The sequence below is a fragment of the Amblyomma americanum genome, chromosome 10, assembly GCF_052857255.1.
Source record: "Amblyomma americanum isolate KBUSLIRL-KWMA chromosome 10, ASM5285725v1, whole genome shotgun sequence".
Taxonomy (NCBI): Eukaryota; Metazoa; Arthropoda; class Arachnida; order Ixodida; family Ixodidae; genus Amblyomma; species Amblyomma americanum.
The window spans coordinates 31,495,073-31,510,944 of NC_135506.1; the positions used below are offsets into that span (position 1 = coordinate 31,495,073).

At 46.8% G+C, this 15,872-nt stretch overlaps 1 protein-coding gene and 1 non-coding gene across 2 annotated transcripts in view; both read right to left on the bottom strand.

Moving 5' to 3' along the window:
- Nucleotides 1-8,892, bottom strand: part of Cc2d2a (Coiled-coil and C2 domain containing 2A) — a 52,289-nt gene extending 43,397 nt beyond the window's left edge. The window contains exons 1-5 of the mRNA XM_077641413.1: nt 8,813-8,892; nt 6,420-6,627; nt 3,174-3,293; nt 1,103-1,242; nt 838-960 (exon numbers count right to left, since the gene is read on the bottom strand). Of these exons, the coding sequence (XP_077497539.1) occupies nt 838-960; nt 1,103-1,242; nt 3,174-3,293; nt 6,420-6,603 (567 nt within the window). The 5' untranslated portion in view covers nt 6,604-6,627; nt 8,813-8,892. The remainder of the gene's footprint in view (nt 1-837; nt 961-1,102; nt 1,243-3,173; nt 3,294-6,419; nt 6,628-8,812) is intronic.
- Nucleotides 8,893-12,858: 3,966 nt separating this feature from the next.
- On the bottom strand, nt 12,859-12,931 carry TRNAG-ACC (transfer RNA glycine (anticodon ACC)). Its single transcript has one exon. It is a non-coding gene; the product is annotated as a tRNA-Gly (tRNA).
- Nucleotides 12,932-15,872: the final 2,941 nt, after the last annotated feature.

Here is a 15,872-nt window from a genome sequence, read left to right on the forward strand (position 1 = left end):
TTTTACGAAGTAGAAAGCGCCGAGACAATGAAATATAGGTATCCTTGGCACCGGCCGTTTTAGCACCAAAACTGCAATGACACCACTCCTTTTCCTCTCAGGGACCTCTGAGGCTTGCCCAGATTACCGCCTACTTCCAGGAGTGATCATAAAGTACACAACCGCGTGGACATCACAACGTCATAAGTTTTAATTGGGTGGCGAGAAAAAATATTATATCGTCAACTCATAATTTCTCTGCCATTAGAACATCTTTTGCTGCTCAACGAACGTTCGCCAGCCACAAAAACTCAAGCAGTTTAATTTTACTAGAACCGAAAATTGGATGGACTAGTCCTTAGCTTCCATGTAAACACAGCCGTTAGTAGCAGGAATAACTGGTCGCAACTGGTTCTGGGGCTGTATGAAAAACGGCTTATTTTATTGCTAATACGGTCAAGTTGACAAGAGTATATTTCATCCAGCGCTTGAGTACGTGAAAACAAAATTGCCTGTAGTTAAATTGTGTCTGCCCGTAAGAAATAATGCAACGCGTGCTCTGCCCTAGCCAGACGAATATGTCATTGACGAAGAAACGACTGTTTAATTTATTTCGTGCGTATTTCTCTCCTCGGCGCCAGCCCGCCAGCCTATAGTTACAAGAAGTATGAAAAACAGAATTCCCGGACCTTCCCCTCTTGCCCTGGGCGATGAGGTAAGAAGGAAAATTATGAGGCACCGCATCTCCTTTAGCACTTGAGTGCACCCTGTGTCAAGCCCACCAAGACAACGCGACACACTTCGACACCATGTACCCGGGACAAAGCCTCTCCTACCCATATCACTGCAAGCTCTTACTTTCATGTACTTCGGTTTGAAGGCCTCACTCTCGTCGTCGTATCCCCAAAGGCGACATGGCTTATCGGTGATTACACACGGCGACGAAGCGACGGTCCCTTCGTTGTCGAACCACTGCAGCTCCTGTAATCATCGAATGGGAAGAAAATCGGGGTACTTGTAATACGGAATCACAACGAATTAGAGTGTTCCATCTAGGTCGCACAACTTGCTAACTAACATGACATCCTAAGGAAAAGATGCATCTGACGACGCCTTCTCTTACCCTTTGGTTTATCAGTCGATGTTCCATCTGGTTTATCGCGAAGCACGAGAGCTTGTCCGATGTCGATGCTCTCTGCCTGATCCGTCTGCCAGCGCCGTCTTCGCTATCGCCAGCATCCTTAAGTTTCGAAGATAACGGTGCTGTAAAAAGGGTAAAACATCTTAAACCATGCTGGCAGCTACACTCTAACCAGACAGGAGTAAAAGGGGGAGTAAGCTCTCTTCTAGCGCACTCCCTGTGATAAAATGGTGTGCGGTAGAGGACAGATCACTCCCTTTTTGCTCCCATAGAGGCATTTTTGTGTGAAGAGTGTAGTTTCGTTCATGGTACCTACCCTGTTTCTCTTGACTTCCACATGTCTCAGTGTGATATCTGAACGTATAGGTATGCGAATAATAGTAAATGAAATGATATCTAAGATATCTAAAGAACCGAGCAAAACTGTCTTCCTGTTGTGCAAAACAAAAAAGCGGAAGTAACCGGATGTAACTGGCAGAGGCCCTGTATCCTGCGGTGGGCTTGAAAGAGATATGCTCAAGAAGTACTTTGATTTGGGCTAGTTGGTTCATATCTTGAAAGAAGTTAGGACGGCGCTAAAACGATAAATACAAAGAGGCACGAACACAACAGGACGGGCGCCAACTTGCAACTGAAGTTTATTGCACCAAACCCCTACATTTTATGCATCAACTGAGCCGTATCACAACAAGCTTATCACACAACAAAACGCAATTTCTTCAATAGTCAGAACATCGGAAGTAGGCGCTACTTTTACAGACCAGAGACGCCTTCTGCACTATCCACTTGATAACAGCATTAGTCCCCAGATTAAATGAGTGCGCAACCCACATGAAAGCAATTGATCATCCAAATGATACACACACGCTTGGGCAAGGCAACCAGCGCGCAAACTCAACAATCATGATTTTACACAAAGAGCGAAAATGAAAGAATGACCAACAACAAACGCGGAAAATTTGGTGGACATGAAAACTTAAACCTTCGGGGGAACCTCCCAGCGTCATTGTACTATACTTATCAATCGCCCAAGCGTGTGTGTATCATTTGGATGATCAATTGCTTTCATGTGGGTTGCGCACTCATTTAATCTGGGGACTAATGCTGTTATCAAGTGGATAGTGCAGAAGGCGTCTCTGGTCTGTAAAAGTAGCGCCTACTTCCGATGTTCTGACTATTGAAGAAATTGCGTTTTGTTGTGTGATAAGCTTGTTGTTATACGGCTCAGTTGGTGCATAAAATGTAGGGGTTTGGTGCAATAAACTTCAGTTGCAAGTTGGCGCCCGTCCTGTTGTGTTCGTGCCTCTTTGTCTTTGTCGTTTTAGCGCCGTCCTAACTTCTTTGAAAGAGATTATGATGATGATTGCGGTTATGATGGCGGTAATGACAGTGATCAGGTAGCAGAAATGTGTGGACAGATAAGGTATAACAGAAAATACACAAGAAATCGATAGAAGACAGTGATGCAAAGAAGTCCCGTTGAGGAACCAAAGCAGCCACAAGACGTAAAGAGATACACAAGACCGTGTTGCCAGTCTCTTGAGCCTCGAGTCAGAACTACTTCCTCAACGTAAGCTATAAAAAACTTGCCCAACTACAAACTCTCCTAGAGAGAACAATTATAAGAAAGGGAAGAAAAATACCCCTTTCAACTCCAAAGAGCTGTCATTGCGATGGGGAAGGAAAACAAGTAAAGATGAAAGAACATTTTCAGAAGACGATATAGCTCGCGAAAAACAAGAGTGCATGCGCACAGGCTATAACTGGTCTCTTACCTGTATGCTTCATGTGCAACAGCTGAGTTCGGAAAGCTTTCTGACATAAAGCAGCAAAAAAAAAACGATAATTATAACTGAGATCTCGAAAACGATCATATTGACCCTTAGAAATTGGGGCTGTCGGTACCGTGCTCACACTGCTTTTCACCAATAAAGCAAGCTCGTTCGAACAAAACCAAGAAAGTCTGACTTTGGTTTCAGCGATGCGACACTGCTTCGTCTTCCTGTGACACTGTCGCGTTTACAAATCACATCACTATTCTGCGCTCACAGACCTTTGGATGACGAAGGAAAGTGCAGATGGGTGTCGACCTGGGGTTTGTGTTCAGCCCCCACCATCTTGCAGGCGAGCTGTTCGTCGGGAACGTAGTCTTCGGACGACAGCAGGTTCTCGTCTAAACAAAGATGCAATAAAATGATTTTTGGTAACGCACAACAGCCTGTCCCTGATTCACACTGCGTTGTAAAATAACGGCAAACCCATATCCGCATTTTCGGGCCGAAGCTCTGCTTATTCGCACGTCGAATCAAGCTAACAAGGCTTTCTAATGCGTTTTCATTACTGCCATGAGTTGGTCAAAAACTGTACCGATCTGGCGTTGTGTGATCCCGCCACTTTCCAGACGGCCTCTGTCCACAACCCACCACCTCATCCCTCCACCAAGTTCCAACCTCCAGAATCCCCACCAAGCATAAAACAACCCACGCGCACCCGCCAGAACCTTCTTCCACCTCTACCCTACAGAAGACTTCCACCTACTGCCCATCCACCTTCACCGTCCAGAAGCTATCACCCACCACCAACCGACCAATCTCCACCTTATTTAAGCTTCACCATCGTCATCATCATCAGCCTGACTACGGTCTCGCCCATATCTCTCACATGAACCCTGCCTTGTGTCAGCTGCTGTCATTGTATCCCTGCAAACTCATCGGAAAACCTAATTTTCAGCCGCCCCCTGCTACGCTTGCCTTCTCTTGGAATTCAGTTCGCTACCCTTAACGGCCATTCGCTATATTGGGGAACCAACGCGGGGTAAGGAAATCCTACTTGAAACCAAAGCTTCAGATACCCCCAAAACCCATCTCCACCTTTTAGCAGGCCCTATCCACCACACAGTTACTTCCGGCACCCTCCATAGATCCCCACCCACGAGAGGTATTCGCAGCACTGAAACGTAAGAGCGACAGGGAAATATAATTCAAAGCTGCAAAGGGGAGGCGATCATTGTAGCAGCGAATGCACAAGCAATTCTGATAAAGATCTGTCGCAACACCTCGTATGATCGTCTATGCATTTTTTTTCTTCTAGGTACCAGCTTACCAGGTATTGAAAAGCGCTATATGAACTCATTATGTCGAGTTACAGCTGTCTGAAATTTAGACAAACATTCCGCCACCTTCTGTAAAGATGCTGATTCAATCAGATCGCTATTACCGCGAGCCGCTAAGAGAAAAAAAATCAGGGAATTCCATTACAACTATTTTGTTTAACTCTATCGTACAAGTAGGGTCAAATTACTAAAAATACTACGCCTGACTTTCGTCCTTGTCTTCGATTACAAGACGCCCATTCTGCCCAAAGCCAAGAGATGAATGTGGGCAAGCAAATTCACAGTGTATTTTAAAGCAACAGCTGGTCAAGTAAGTTGTCACGTGCGGTGGCTATTTGTATTCTAGCTGCAAATCCTTCTTGCCCAGACCGCCATAGAATGGCTTTCAAGCAGCACACCATAACCATTCGCTGAGAGCGCTCACTCCCTACGCGTTGCTTTACACCTTCCCTGTTTTCATATGAGTTTTTTGCTATTGCTTATGCAAGACCGCCTAGGCCAGTCAGTGTTGGATGATGGTTTTGCGTTTCCGCGCAAAAAGGGCAGTAGTAAGTTCATTTCCCAATTTTTTTTTTTCGTGTTCCCTAGCCTCTTCGAAAGTTGTGTTTCACCTGTCGCTTTCTTACAAAAGGTGGTGCACGCTTTACAGGAGAAATACAGAAATCGCGAAGGTGACAGACTGGGAAGCTCGTGAAGTGAATACATGTAAACGCATAACTCTGTTTGCGCATTTTCACATTTGCTTTTACGTAACTTTACTTATTTTAATTTAATTAACGTGTGTGTAAGATTAAGTACATCAGGCCCGGTTGCTAGTGATTACGCTAGATTACAGCGGAATAGCAGAACATCATGTGAACTTAAAGGTGCTCTGAAAGGGGCACTAATAAAGTTGCGGTATGCCGGAGATGTTAAAGCACGCCGCCTCACGGATATCGTCCAGAAAGAATTTTTTAATGCGCTTTCTAGAAGCCGTGTTATCTGTAGTCAAAATTTGAATTTCAGCGTCTTCGCGCCTTTCCCTCTCCTCTCGTCACTTTTTACACGCTGGAAGGTCGGCGGTCCTCCGCCGGCCCCACCTCCGGGAACGGAGCTTCGTGATGCGCTGAAGCTACTCGGCTTATTGGCCACGGCCATGGTAGATGTCTGACGTCTGAAATAATCTAACCAATAGCCACTTCTAAACTTGTATTCGCTGATGCGAGCGACGGAGGAGGGTGCGAGCATGAAAAAGTAGCCGGGAAGGGCTCGCCAACTTTCGCGCTTGATCGTGGGTCGTCTGCTGCTTGTAGAAGGTGTATCATTTGGCTGAGGTTTTCATGACAATACAGTGTAGTGATTGAGCGAGCTGATGTGCTCTCCTCGGAAAGTGTTTCAGAGCCCCTTTAAGTCTACCCACGATAGGTCTCAATAGTCTCCCAAGAGGCAGCGCTATACTTTCTGGAAAGCGAGACAGAGATGGTTGAGATACAATAGCGCAGAATAACAGGGAAAGTGAAATAACCAGGCGAGACCTCAAAATACGATAGAAAAAAACTCTGAGAGCACTGCAGTCTGATGCATTCGAGAAATGCAAAAGTATTTGCGTTTGAACGTCAGCAACTTTTTTACACGTCATCTTGTCACCTGACATTTATCACATGACCCTTGAATGAATGACGTCAGCAACTTTTTTTTGCAAGCCATTGCTGTCTAGCATCAGTACACATCCCCAGCACACTTTACTATCCCACACACTACAACGCGTTTACTTCGTGTCCCTCTAACAAACCATAACCAACGACCCTACTTCCATGCATGAAGAAAAATGACCTTTCATGGCAGATGCGTTGCGGGCCCGCCAGGCACTCAGGGGGCCTAGGTTCGTGCCCCGGTGCCGGCGAATTTCATTTTCCAATGATGTCACCAGCGAGGTACCACTTCCTGTGGACACATCTTGTGTACACTTTTTGCGGCCGACTTCCGGTGACCGGTTTTCATCCACATGAGGCATATCATGATTTCGCATTAATAAACGAAAACACGAAAGCTGTCACAACCGTAAGCATGCTCCAGGAAGAGCTAGAAACATTCCCCAAAGCCGAGCACAACATACAACTTGCACTGGTGACATTCAGTAGTCGAGAAGGAAACATATACTACACAAAGCAGCGAGAACAGACTTTGTCGTATATTTTTTATAGGTACCTTCGTCGTCAGGTTCACGGGAGACCTCGTTGGCGTCAGGGGGCGCGTCTGACACAATTTCTGCGCCATCCACAACAGCAGACGAAGGACGAGCTTCTTCAGCTTCCCGGGGCATCATTTCGGCCGCGCCTGTCACTTCCTTAGTCCATTTTCGAGTGAAAAATTCTTCCGCTTCTTGTACCATTGTCTTCTCCGCTAGTTCTGCGGACTGGTGAAAACAGGATACCGTAATTGTTTGCATTCATAAAAGCCACAAAGACACACACAAAAAAAGTTCGTCATCTAACCGCTTCTTGTTTTCCTACATCGACTGCACCGGGCAGTTAGTGAAGGACTATAGACACCAAATATTTGCTTGCGTGCTTTCTTCTTTCATATGATGCATTAGACATTATTTTATATTGGACATTCTGTGGTGTCCACCTACGGCCGATAAATAATTTATAATTGAATTTCTTCTTAACGCTGTTTCGGTTTCGATTTGGTCAACTAAACGTTGACTGTGACGTGCAGCTGGTTTTTATGTCACCTGAAGCTCAAAGCAAAAAGAAAAAGAAAGAAATAAAAGAAAGGCAATATAACTGCTGATACATTGTTTGTTGCCATTCTAGCTCTTGAAACAGGCTGTTTGAAGTGTTGTAGTGATTCTAACCAACGTATCAGCGTTTATATTGCAGTATTTTTGTTTTTCACGTGACCTAAAGGCCAACTTTATATCACAGCCTTTATTCAGTTGATGAAACCGGAAACCTAAACAGTATGAGAGAAGAAACTTAAATATATTTTTTTTAGTGGCTGTAAGCGAGTACGGCGTGTTAATCCATGTATTCCAATTCTAAGGCGTCATTTGAAAGAAGACAACACACAACTAAAATTAGGTGTCAATAGTCCTTTAATACTACAGTCTCTAATAGCAGCTGAACCACTACTTGCTGCGAATAACTTAGCCGGCGTTTTCTTTCTGTTAGGCCATATCGCCATCCCAGATGGGCTCTTATTGTACAGCGACCTTTTCATTCATACGCGACAGGCACTGCGCGCGCATACTTCTTTCGCGCTTGCTGAAAGACATCGAGCGAAATGTAGCCTGCATCTCGTTAATTTCAGTGATTTCATGACAAGACCATCGACTGCGGTCACTACAGCTTAGCCATTGAGCTTACACATGAGAATCTTGTCAATAACTTATGCAAACTTACAGAAACGTCAAATGAAATACTGCCTGCAGTGACCTGAGCTCAGTTTCTGTTTGGTCTCCTGTTTTAAAATTATCCTATTCAGTGTTCTAGATATGCTTCATTCCACTAAGGAATAGAAACACTTAGAAACACGTTGCGATAAATATAAATAGATTGAAATGTGAGAAGAAAAAAAGTTAGGCAGGGTTAACCACTGCCCAAACGTCGAGCAGTAGCTCTGGCATGGGTAGAGAGAGGGTCCCCAATCCTCTTCTTCCATGACTAATGAGGCAAGCGTGGCAACATGGCGTTTATACGCACCATAAGTTGACGTCACGACACGTGATCTGACAAAATCGCAAACTCGACACTCATTTAAGGCTAAATGTCAAAGGTAAAGGTCATATGTGAATGGTTAAACGGCTAACCACCATGGTAGATATGAGGCACCATGATGTACCTTTGGTAGACATGGTACACCGTAGCGATTTAAGATGGTTAAACCTAACATAATGAGAAAGCATTCCCAAATCACCAAGGCCAAATTTTGGCAATGGCCCGGGCCAAATTCGGAGATCGCCATTGTGTCGGGATCGCTCAACTATGGTGGAACATCGATTTTAGTCCAAGTCGGCCAAGGTCAAATTTTGGGGGTGGGTCAGGCCAAATTTGGAGGTCGCCATTGTGTCGGACACGCTCAGTTATGGTTGGACATCGATTTTAGTTCAAACTGGCAGAGGGCAAATTTCAGAGGTGGCCCGGGCAAAATTTTGGAATTGACCCGGGCCAAATTTGGAGGGCGCCATCGTGTCGGGCGCTCTCAATTATAGTTGGACATCGATTTTGGTTCAAATCGGCCAAGGTCAAGCTTCAGAGATGGCCCGGGCCAAATTTTGAAAATGACACGTACGGGCCAATTTGGATGGCGCCATCGTGTCGATCACGCTCAATTATGGTTGGACACTGATTTTGGTCCAAATCGGCCCAGGCCAAATTTGGAAGTCACACTGTCGCACTGTTTGAAACCGCACTGGAAATTTGGGCACTGTCAGTTATGGTTGGACATCTAACGTTTAACTTACGGCTGTTTCTAAGCGGCTTATCAAGGTTATTCAAGGTCAAGAATCGTACCGACACGGAGATAAACTTCCGAGTCTAGTAGAGCTGTCGCTATAGAAGCGGTGTTGCGTTTTAATTTTGTTCGGGGCCGTGTACCTGACGCACAGCCGATGAGGCGCTGGACTTCCACCTGGCCAGCGCTTCTCGGCGTTTCTTGAGAGCTTTTTCGATGGCTTCTTCACCGACATCGACCTGCATGAGCGAGAGGAGCCGAAGCTAAAATAAGATAAAAGAAATAGTAGGAAAGGACGAGTGGGTAAAATTAACACCACAAGGAAAATACGAGCGTTCCATCCATCGTTACTTTACCCTGCCATTATCCCCTTTTCCTTAGAGCGTCTTGTTGAGGTCATGGTAACAAAAAGGCGTACTATCTGTTCCTGGAGACATTACAAGCTTCAGAGCAGAGATTCGTGATAAACAGCTCCATGTAAAACATGAACAAACGAAATCACATGGGAGGAAAAAGTGCGGAAGGCTGCATAAAGCAGCCATCTTTCATCAATTTGCACTCGAAGAAATACTCAGAGTAGCATTCAGCCATGAATTTGTAGCACATCGACAGAGGAGGTAAGTTGAGTTGAGGCTGTTGTGAGGTTGTTGCGAGTTGAGGTGGAGTTAGTCTTAAGTTGTATCTGCCGTCAATAGCTCAACTGTAGCGAAGCAATAAATAATAATTAAGGACAAGAGTCTTGTCGCACAGTTCTGACGCTTAGCCAAGCTCGCAAGCACCTACAACAGTCACTGCCACCATTGGGAGTCCAGTTCAGTTTCCTTAACAAATTGCAGAAAAAGGCGGGAAGCTTTCCTGGCTTTACCGTTCACTGAGGTTAAAGTGTAGAAGAACATTTTTGAAGAGAACGAAGACAGTGCAGTACGAAAAGCAGCCAGGCCATGAGTTCTTGCTTCCTTCTTTTCATCTAAAATGACTTCGTCACAAATTCGTTCCCTGAAATTGCTAGCTGTACCCACCTGTTGAACGCGTCCTTTTCGAGGAAGAGGCGTCGGAGGAAGCAGTCTCGAAGGCGTCATCCTAGGTTGCGCCAATGGCGTCCGTCCCTATAGTGAGGAAAAAAATTTCGACAAGGTTGAAGTGTTTTAAAAAAGGAAAACAGGTTGCTGAACAGGCCCCTCGAAGCTTCTCTTAAAATGAGGCTTGAAAACAGGTTTCGCACGGCCTGAGCACCAAGCGTTCACAGAAGATTTGAAGGAACTATCCAGCCACAAGACATCAGTGGTCATTATGGAATACATATGTGTTTTTATTGCGTTTTAGATTTTTCTTTGTTTGACTGACCTTGTTCTTATGCTGACTTGATACCGCTTTCTTCCCTGTATTGCTCATAGTATTTACGGAACGTTCTATGCCCATTTTGGTTTACCATTCAACAATCCCAGCTGCGAAAACCCCTTTCCGGAATAGTGGTACCAATAAATAAAATAAAAATTGGAGCGGACACTTAAGCTGCGCCTCAAGGTTATGGCGCGATAGCGTAATGAGTTAATGCTCATATATGCACAAGGTCGTTCTCTACATTCATAGATCCCTGGGAGTCCTCATACCCCTTCTTGGCGCAGTGGTGCAGCGGTTAAGCGATGCGCCACTGCCCTGCGATGGCAGGTGCTCTCAGCGGTGGGTCTTGTGCTGCCCAGGCTGCCCTTCCCTAGTGGCCAGTCATTAATTTAACTGCCACGGTGGGCAGTTTGCTCTCTATCTGGTGGGCAGGTTGTGATGACGATGCAAGGTCACGTGACTTAGGTGACCCACCCGCCTCCTAGGTTGCTCTCTGGGCACCACCTGCCAGAGCCATGCCCGTGATTCCTCGCTCACAACGCCGACAACGCCGACACAGGATTTTCTGTGCAACAGGGTCTTTAACGTCCTTGCGTTAAAAATACGAAGATAGTACTGTTGTTTGATGGTTATAGAGGAAACTGTTTATTCTAGCCCGCAGGTGGCTTTTATAGCCCAGAAGTCCGCAATAGTAGGGAAGTCTGTGGCATTCAGTTAATGTACAATAGGCAACGCATGCAAATACGTGCGATAGCAGCGAACCGTGATAAGATGCACGAACCTCGGACGTCCTCCGGCGAGTGCGATCTCTGCTGGCAGCGGCAATTTTGGAGCTGGCGACGGAACTGGGCGTCTGGCTGCCGGAGCTTAGGTCGGCGTCTGCAGCAAAACCAACATTATTATGTTGAATTTTAACACAAGCTCGAACCTCAGTATGGTGTCGGAATTTAATTCACAAGACGGCGAAAGCTAAAGGCGGTTATTCAACATCGAAACTAATGCGGCACTGGTCGACAAATGTTTGTATTCCATTACTGCACAATAGTAAAGTACGGAAGAAATACCGCGTGACCTTCATGTCTCTTCTCTTTTTCTTGAGAAAAATAATGGGAGTTTCATCTCCCACACTCTCAACAATAAGGGCATGGCAAAGACTTTAGCGGCTACTCTATTCGTCGTAAAGGAAAAATATTTCGCTCCCATTATGTTTTCTGCCACGGCGGCGACGAACTGACACCGACAGCTGTGCCAACTCAAACCTGCCTTTTTGATACAAGACGGCCCACTCCTACACGCACAGGTTGGAACACGTCGCCGGAGGTTGCAGATTCTCGTTGACCAGGAGAATATGACGGACTGCTGTACTGCCTCACCTCCTCCCTACTCCGACATCCACAGGTTCGATCACCTGCCCGGGTGTTGCAAATGGGTGCTACAGCGGCGCCGAACGAACGGACGAACGACGAATAACACATCGAACATGTTGCTCGAGAGGCCACCTGTGGTCTAAGGCCCCAAGAAGGAAAGCTGCTCTGTTTGCGCCACCGTTGGTTCTGATCCCGCTCAGGCCCAATGTTATGCTTAAGTTTTTGTTCTACTTGACGCCATTCCGACCGTAAAGTGCGGTAGCGTTGGGCTTCAGAATCACTGTGCTTTTCAGCCGATCTTCAGGTCGGCTTGCCGAGAACGCAAGCTAAAAGTATTCCATGCTTAAAAGGAGTGATAATGTCGGGTTTGACCCCGTCAGCAGCACCTGAGGCCGTGACCCTCCTGGGAAGAGGTGGAAGCCGTGGTGAATGCCTTGCCGAAGTCGGAGACAGGGACGGAGACACGGCCGAAGCCACTTCGCTCCTGTCATCGTCAGTGAAGGCTTCGTTGTCGTAATGCAGAGCGCTCTGGAACAGGAACCGAGGCAGGTCGTGGTTATAGAGCGGTTAATACAAGCTAGCGGTCACGCTGGGCAGAGAAGGGGTGGGGTGCAGCTGAGTTTAATTTTCCATTAGCTCTTCTATCGGTTATCCACACCTTTCTTTTGTTCCTAACCTATTCATCCCCCTCCAGTCCAGCCTCAAACTGCCATACGGTTCATTCTTTTCAGTCAGGTTTTGTAACAGGTTTAGGTAGCACGCAAAAGTGTACAGTAAAACCTAGCTCTTAAGTCCCTGTCGTAATCCGAAAAATGTTGGTAGCGCCTGTCTCGTTAGGCCGCAATCACAAAGCACAAAGCAGGTCTATTTATTATCAGTTAATTGGTGACAGCGCACTCATTGCGGCGGGCTTGGGTGCTCCGGGTGCGGCATCACCCGGTGTTTCGTAAATTTTTTTTCGCGTGCTTTTTTTGTGGAAAAAAGGGTACATTAGAGCTGCCTGGTTGCAAGCACTTCATTCAGGTGTTTGTGATAACACTCAGCAACTTCCTAGTGTCACCTGAGCGTTTGAAGCGACATTAACCAAGTACGTTAAATATTGTCACGTAATTATTAAGGCTGACAAAAAGCACTGGCGACTATACCACACATGACGTCCAACAAACCACTCGGTCTTATTTCTGTAGGACATAATAATAATAATAATAATAATAATAATAATAATAATAATAATAATAATAATAATAATAATAATAATAATAATAATAATTGGTTTTGGGGGAAAGGCAATGTCGCAGTATCTGTCTCATATATCGTTGGACACCTGAACCGCGCCGTAATGGAAGGGATAAAGGAGGGAGTGAAAGAGGTGCCGTAGTGGAGGGCTCCGGAATAATTTCGACCACCTGGGGATCTTTAACGTGCACTGACATCGTACAGCACATGGATGCCTTAGCGTTCCGCCTCCATAAAGACGCAGCCGCCGCGGTCGGGTTCGAACCCCGGGATCTCCGGATCGGTAGTCGAGCGCCCTAACCACTGAGCCACCGCGGCGAGTTCTGTAGGACGGCTCACCCTTTATAATGCGAAAGGGGAGCTAGTGTACTCCCTCCTACCCACTCCCCTAGGTGAAGTTTATGTCTGTCGAAATAAAGCCTGCCCCAGAAAAGCACCACCCACAGGCACGTCGTCCCCTTCGAATCCTCTTATATATAGGGTGCTGCCCACACACCCCCGCCTTCGAATCACTTCCCCACGCCTACCTTCACCGTCCAAAAGCGTCATGTACTACCCAACTGCACCCTTTAGAAGCTCCACCCACTACCAAACCTCCACCCTTAGCAATGCATTCGCAGGCTGCCCACACGCCCACTGCGACCATCCAGAAAATATCTGTCGCATGTGTGAAGCCTCGGCTTTGCGTAAAAGCGGTTCAATGGTTCACTGGGGTTTAATGTCCCAAAGCGACTCAGGCTATGAGGGACGCCGTAGTGAAGGGCTCCGGAAATTTCGACCACCTGGGGTTCTTTAATGTGCACTGACATCGCACAGCACACGGGCCTCTAGAATTTCGCCTCCATCGAAATTCGACCGCCGCGGACGGGATCGAGCCCGCGTCTTTCAAGTCAGCAGCCGAGCGCCATAACCGCTGAGCCACCGCGGCGGCTTTACGTAGAAGCATTCAATGAAGTAAATGTATCAAAGTAATCATCGAGGGTAAATCTAACTGCTTTTGCAGAGTTGTCGCTGCAGATGTCTGGTCGTCCCGTAATGTGTTTGCCTTCATTATTCTTAATCTTGGTGCAGTGTTAGCTGGGACGCCCTGTAGATTGTCATCACCCAACTACTTACCATGCTTCCCAAGAACACTGGTTACTCGTCGTTCTGAACAAGAGAAGCCGGAGTTGCGACTTATGGGGACAGCCAATTAAGAGCAGCAACAGCTCCGGAACTTCTGGACAATTAACTGCCATCGCTCCTCCTATACTCACTTCTTTGGGCTCGCCATCTTCGGCCTCTTCCTTCCTGGATGCAAACGCCTTCCTCCGCCGTCTGAATCTCTCCTGCAGCTCCCTGCAGGGCAGCGTTGACGACTAAATATCATCATGATCATCAGTCTGACCACATTCATTGCAGGGCAAAGGCCTCTCCCATGTCTCTCCAATTAACCCTCTCCTTTGCCAGCTGCGCCCACCGGGCATACGACGGGCGAGTTTGTTTTCCTTAATTGTCGCAGTATACGTCTAAAAATTGTCACACACACACGCAGGCATATATATACACGTGCGCGCGCGTGTGTGTGTATGTGCGTGACCATTTTTGAGATATACTGCGAGAAGGAAGGCCATATATATATATATACACGTGCGCGTGTGTGTGTGTGACAATTTTTAGACATATATTGCGACAATTAAGGTAGACAAGACCCACTTTAGAAGCCTTCACAGCAGTGACTGAAGAAAATGAGCTCAAGTGCAATAAGTACCTCGTGTCGAGAGCTATTTCTACCTATTCTGCAAGAAATGCACACTTCTTCAGAGGTCGATGAATGCAGCTGCATGCATGGTTGTTCAGGCGCGGTGGGAATCGTAGCATAGGTTTGAAAATCACGGCTGAACACAATTTTTGGTGCAAACGTCATGCCGATCCCTTTGCAGTACACTCCTCAAAAACTGTGCGGACTCCAAGCGAGTATGGATTTTGCTTCCTGGAACACCTTCATCCCGAATAGAATCTGTACAGTCGTTTTCAGATTTTGCACGCGTGTGAGTATCTTCAGAACGGCCTATTTTAATGAGCGGAAGTGAGGATTTAGCAACTTGGCAAGGACTCCTTTGCGGCGTAGGCAGTTTTGACTAGCTATCCAAGCTTTACACGTGCTAGACGGTTTTCACACCGAAATGGAAACGGCGTGTTAAACGGGAATGTGTTGCGGTTTAACAAACACAGTTAAAAACGCTGGAGCACTTACATGTTAGGAGCGTCTCTACTGATATCTCAGTACGCGCCACCGGCGCGCATCGAGCTCAAACATAGCTGGTGGGCGTGTTGGGCACGCCGAGGGTGGTTACCATGGCAACCACAACACGGCGGCCAGCCCGCTTGGAGCGCTGCTGAAGGGCGCCGCGAATTTGAACTGGACGAAAATTTTGACAGATGGTGTTCAACAAGAGAGAGAGGTCGGCTTGCGCGATCCTCCCGCCTTGCCGTGGTCTGATCTATGCTCTGCGACGATCCTCCGTTTTTGAGGATCCTCCGGACGCATTCATTAGGTTCGCTAGCAATTCACATTACAGAGCGGCAAGCAGAATTAACAATTCCGTTGAGAAGTCGCAACGCCTCCGGTTACCTCCAGACACGAGAGCACCTGGGAAGTCGTGGTTCGAAGCGCTGGGCTGAGGACATCCAGGTCACGTAGTGAGGTCCTTGCTGCTCGAGTGTGTAATTTTTCTGGCAGTGCGCAAATGACGAGCTGACTTGGAGGGTCTGAGTCGAAGATGCGAGGTGACGCAGAGGTTGCGTCGTGGTGCGTATGTTTGTTGTGCCGGCCATGCTTCAGCGCATATTGACATGCACTTGTTTTTCCTAGTGCTCAAGTACAGCATGCTCCGACGATGAGGCGGCGCCGTTGGACAACCTCCCGTGCTTACTCCCAGTGATAGTGCGATGGACAAACGTTCAAACTTACAACCAGCGACAAGATTCTCACTTGACGCTTCCCGCCATTTTATATTTCGCCCACATTACAGGGCTAGTACGCTATTAAAGGTAAAAAGAGAACGTGCGGCTTACCCATGTTGGAGCTCCGTAAGATCACTGGCGACAAATCTGCAAATTCTCTAGCAGGCGCCGAGTACGTGGGAACTATGGTCATATACCTTGCTGTCTGCACGTGCACGTTTGTTGAAGGAATGTGCATGTAGCACCGTAAGGGTTCTTTAGGCTAGCATATTCTCATGAAACTTAAGTAGGGTATGATGTAGTGTTTTTATGC